We start from the raw sequence: 4360 nt of genomic DNA, 5'->3' as shown, positions 1-4360 counted from the left end.
TTTCGTCCCCGGGGAGATGCAGTATATATATATATATATATATATATATATATATATATATATATATATACCACATGCTTTGACATACATAGGAATCTTGTCAGAGACGTGTGGCCGATGGCAAGTCCCCAGCCCAGTGCCCCCTCCCTGCCAAATGTCTCAGGGACACTCCCATGTGAGTGCCCAGGCAGACACGTCCTGGGCGGCCCAGACAGACAGCTGACGCTCCTCCAAGGCTTGGCAGGTACGACCTCACACCTGCTAGTGTCTCCTTCCCTGACATTAAGGGAACAGCTTCCTGGAAGTAGCCCCTCCTCCCCAATCCTGCGGGGTTGGCTCTAGCTGCTTAAGAGGGCCACTCCCTGGGGCCTTCTCCTGTCCCTTGGGGTTCTGATGATAGTCTTTTTGTCCCCAGCGGGCCTGGCATCAAACACAACACAGGAGTGGTGACAAGGATGAAAAAGCAGGTCCACTTTATTTACAATGATCAGTTGGTGACACATAGATCTTTGGGCTTTCTGTGGCCTTGTTGAGAGACACCTGGGCGGGGCGCACTCCCACTGTGGGGTTAACACACTCTCCTTCCTCAGCTTGCTATGAGAACACAAGGCTGTCAGGACCCTTCCCTGTGACGAGCCCCGAATTGGAGGGGCATCCCTCCTGTGTCCACTTCCTGGGTAGTCAGTGTCCTCAAGCACCTGCCAAAGGTTCTCCTTACCTCCTTTGGAGGCCCCATCTTGGTCCCGGTTGGGGGAACCTAGTGGGGAACCACACACATCTGTCTGCAGAGAGATGGGGTGGGTGAGGAGTCTTGTGGGGGTGCCAGGTGCCCGGGCACAGTCTTGGGCAGCTGCCTGGTGCAGGGGGCCGTTACCTGGTCTAGCCTGTTGTTTGCGTTGGTAGGACCAGCCCAGTCTTCTCCGGATGCAGAGCAGTGAAGTCCAGAAATCCTCCAAGGGGTAGAGAGGCCAGGCATAGGGCCTGAGAAATCTTGTGTGTATGAAAGCCGCCGACCCAGTTCCCGCCTTGGGCCCGGCCTCAGTTCTCGGGGCCACTATTCTTCCCCTGCAAGAATGCCTCCCCAGAGTTGGTCCCATCCCAGGGAGGAAGGCTTGACTGGCCAAGGGCAGGACCACGGCTTCCACCCGGCCAAGATCCAAGGCCACCCTCCTGGATTTCTGGAAACTTCTTCCCTCTTCTTTTGAGAGGTTGTTTTGGGAGGGAGGGGGTGGTCTATGGGCAAAGACCTGTTGTAAAGCTTATGGGCAATTCCACGATGGAGGGCGCTCTCGGAAACTCCGGACGTGGGGAGAGGTGAACAATCGATTACCGCTGCTCTCCCTGTCCCTTTAGTCCCCCCGTAATCAAGGGCGTATCAGGCGTCACCCTGAGCCAGGATGAGGCGCGGGGCAGACAACAGAGACCACGAGGGAGGCAAGGGCCGGGGGACCGGAGGGGAGCCGAAGCGGGCAGGGCCGGGGTTGGAGGCTGGAAGTCAGGCCGGCGGGGGCTGGGGCCGCAAGTCCTGCCCCCCCGCGCTCTCAGCGCGCCTGGCCCGCCCGCTCCCTGGGGCCCGCCTTCCAGCGGCGGGGCTGCGCCGGCGGCGGCGGCGCCGGGGCGCCCCGCAGGCTGCACGTCCTCAGCTCCCGGGCCAGGCTGAGCACCTCGGGCCGCTCGCGCTCCTCCGCGTCTCCGTCCTCCTCCTCCTCGTCCTCTTCCTGGATGCTGCTGAGGCGCGGGGCCCCACGGCCGCGCTCGCCGGGCGGCGGCCGGTAGGCGCACTTGGCGTTGAGCAGCCGGCGCAGCGGGGCGCGGGGCACCGAGGCGGCGGCGCCCCCTGCACGGAGGTGCTGCTGGCGCACGTGGCGCGCGTCGCTCTGGCGCTGCAGCCGCTTGAAGTCGCTGAAGGCCGCCAGCGCGGTCTGGCGGAGCAGGCGGGCCAGGGCGCGCGCCTTGTGCGCCCGCGCCAGCAGCACGGCGTGGCAGCGCAGCACCACGGCCTTGTGGCGCGCCTGGTGGCGGTAGACCCAGGCGAAGACGCGCGGGTGGCGCCCGTCCGCGGTGCAGTAGGTGATGCGCGGCAGCAGGTAGGCGTGCGCCGGCCGGCGGCCCCCGGAGCCCCCCGAGCCCCCCGCGGCGCTGCGCTCGCACGGCTGCATGCGGATGCCGTGCGGCCCCAGCGTCAGCTTCATCTTGGTGCCCCCGCCCGGCCCGCAGCGCGCCCAGATTTTGCCCACGGCGTCGTCGGTGCAGCCGTCGCCCTTGGCGTGCAGGGTGACGGCGTTGCCCAGGTACCACACGGTGTAGGTCGGGTCCTCCTTGTTGAGCTCCACTTTCTGGCGCCGGCTGCGGAACACGCGGCCCAGGCGCTCCAGCGGCCAGTCGGGTAGCAGGTCCGGGCAGGAGCGCAGGAAGCTGGAGAGCAGCGACGTGTAGGCGAGTCCCGGACTCAGGCTCTTCGCCTTGCACTTGGCCTCGTCCTCCACTAGCACGAATTTGTTGCGTCTCCAGGGCAGCATCGCGGCGGCGGCGGCCAAAGGGGCTGGGGGCACCGGGAGCTCACGGGCGTCCTGCCCGGCGGCCGGGGGGAGGGGAGGGAGCGCGGAGAAGCCCGCGGCCCCGGGGGTCGCGAGCAGCTGGGCGGCGCCGGAGCCAGTCGGTGCCCGGAGATGCCCAGTGCCAGGCAGGGCTGGCTTCGCAGATGCCCGGTGCCCAGCCGGGCTGGCAGCCGAGATGCCCGGGCGGCGGCCGAGCGTCCGGGAACAGCTTCCCCCGGGAGTAGCTCCAGCCGTCCGGGAAGCCAGGAGGGGAGGGGGCTGGGCGTGGTGGAGGCGCCCCCCCCCACCCAGGCCCGAGCAGGGAGGATCCCGCAGTCCCCGCCGCCCAAACTGCGGCGGCAGGGAGGTCGCCGGAGCTGGGGCTGGCGGCTGGACGCTCGGAGGGGTAGACCGAAAGCGCGATTGCGGTGGGGACTCCTTCAGGCGTCGCGGCTCCACCTCCCCGGGCTGTCTACATCACCGGGCGGGACCGCTAGATCTCTTGTCCCCTCCCCTCGCCCTCCTCTCTCTCCTCCCCCGCGCCGGCTAGCGCTGCTCTTCGCCCGGGACCCGGCACAGGCGCGGTGGAACGGGTTTAATCATTATTATTGGAGGGGTGAGGGTGGAGGGGCGGTTAAGAAGTAGGGATCTTTTGAAATGTACCGGAGGGCTTTGCGAATGCAAATTTCTCTGACCTCACCCGTGGTCTCCACGCTCCCCTTGGCACTTTCGGGACCCCCCTCCTCTCTCTAGGATTCCAGCTGCTTCTCAGCCACTGCTTGTCCCTACCCCCATCTCGGAGAGTGATTTTGGGTGGGTTCCTGATGGGGCTGGCCTGGCGCACTTTGCCTCCTGTCTGCACAGCAGAAAGCCTGCTGAGGTGGCCGAGCAGTGCAGTGGAAAAGTACTGTCGCTTGGTGAAGCTTTCTCCTAGGTTCTTCCAAGGTCGTGGGCCAGGCCGCTGCGCCTGAGCTGGGAGAGCAGTCACTGAGCCCCTCGCCTGGCCTGAAGCAGGGAGGGTACTTTTTGAGGGTGGGGGAACGTTCCAGAGCAGTTCTGGGTCTGTGGGAATTGCAGATGAAAAGCTCATTCTGGCCAAAGGGCTGCCTCTGCGCCCTCTGAGGATTAAATAGATAAAACTCCGGTTTGTGAACTCCAATCAGGTTCCCCAAAGCCCTGGGGTTTTGCATTCATTATCTCATTTAATCCTTGGAATAACCCAGGCTCAGTTATATGACTTGCCCAAGGTCACAGGGCTGGTAAGGGGTAGGACTAGGGCTCCATGACAGGTTTGGGTGATCCATAAGCAAGTCCTCACCCTTCTATGAGTCCACATATGCTGCATGTAGATGGGACATTTCCACCCTCCCCGCGACCCATCAGTGGGGGCTTTTATTAGGCGGGGGTTCTAGTGTAGTAGGAAAGAGACAGTTGTCCTCGGGTATGGGGACACATCTCCCCCCGTCAGGATTATTGTTAAGCCACAAGTTCTGTAGAATCCTTGGTCTGCTCTGATGGGGGCCTAGGAGACTCATGGCCTTGGGCTGTCACACAGCCAACAGCCGGGCTCTTTCCTTGGCTCAGAATAGGTCATCTGGGGAATCTCACAGGTCAGGATTGAGCCCAGAGGCTTGGGCCCTGCCAGGCCAAACCAGGTGACCTCTGAGAGTGGGGGCAGTGGGAAGATTGTATGTCCCACAGCCCAGCAGCATTCAGGGCTGGCAGGCACCAATAGTGGGTGGCTGGATTGATTCAGAGTCCTTTGTGCAGGGAGGAGGGGCGATTGAAAGCTAAAAAAAAAAAAAAAAAAAAAAAAAAAAAAA

General features: G+C 63.0%; 1 protein-coding gene across 3 annotated transcripts; it reads right to left on the bottom strand.

Annotated features, from left to right (window-relative positions):
• Positions 1-473: 473 nt before the first annotated feature.
• Positions 474-2978, bottom strand: FAM43B (family with sequence similarity 43 member B). Of its 3 annotated transcripts, none has more exons than XM_042996318.1 (2): positions 875-2978; positions 474-782 (listed from the first exon to the last, which is right to left on the bottom strand). In XM_042996318.1, the coding sequence occupies exon 1, from the start codon at positions 2517-2519 to the stop codon at positions 1542-1544; it is 978 nt and encodes a 325-aa protein (XP_042852252.1). In that variant the 5' UTR covers positions 2520-2978; the 3' UTR covers positions 474-782; positions 875-1541. The 3 variants fall into 3 exon arrangements, with proteins under 3 accessions (XP_042852252.1, XP_042852254.1, XP_042852255.1); XM_042996320.1 differs by having other exon boundaries at positions 474-757; XM_042996321.1 differs by having other exon boundaries at positions 474-698.
• Positions 2979-4360: the final 1382 nt, after the last annotated feature.

The sequence above is a fragment of the Panthera tigris genome, chromosome C1 (assembly GCF_018350195.1).
Source record: "Panthera tigris isolate Pti1 chromosome C1, P.tigris_Pti1_mat1.1, whole genome shotgun sequence".
Lineage (NCBI taxonomy): Eukaryota > Metazoa > Chordata > Mammalia > Carnivora > Felidae > Panthera > Panthera tigris.
Note: the sequence above shows the minus strand (reverse complement) of the source record. Positions and strands in the feature narration are given on the sequence as shown.

What these genes read in the sequence shown, in the direction of transcription:
- FAM43B (XM_042996318.1), bottom strand. Translation starts at nt 2,519, where the DNA reads ATGCTGCCCTGGAGACGCAACAAATTCGTGCTAGTGGAGGACGAGGCC.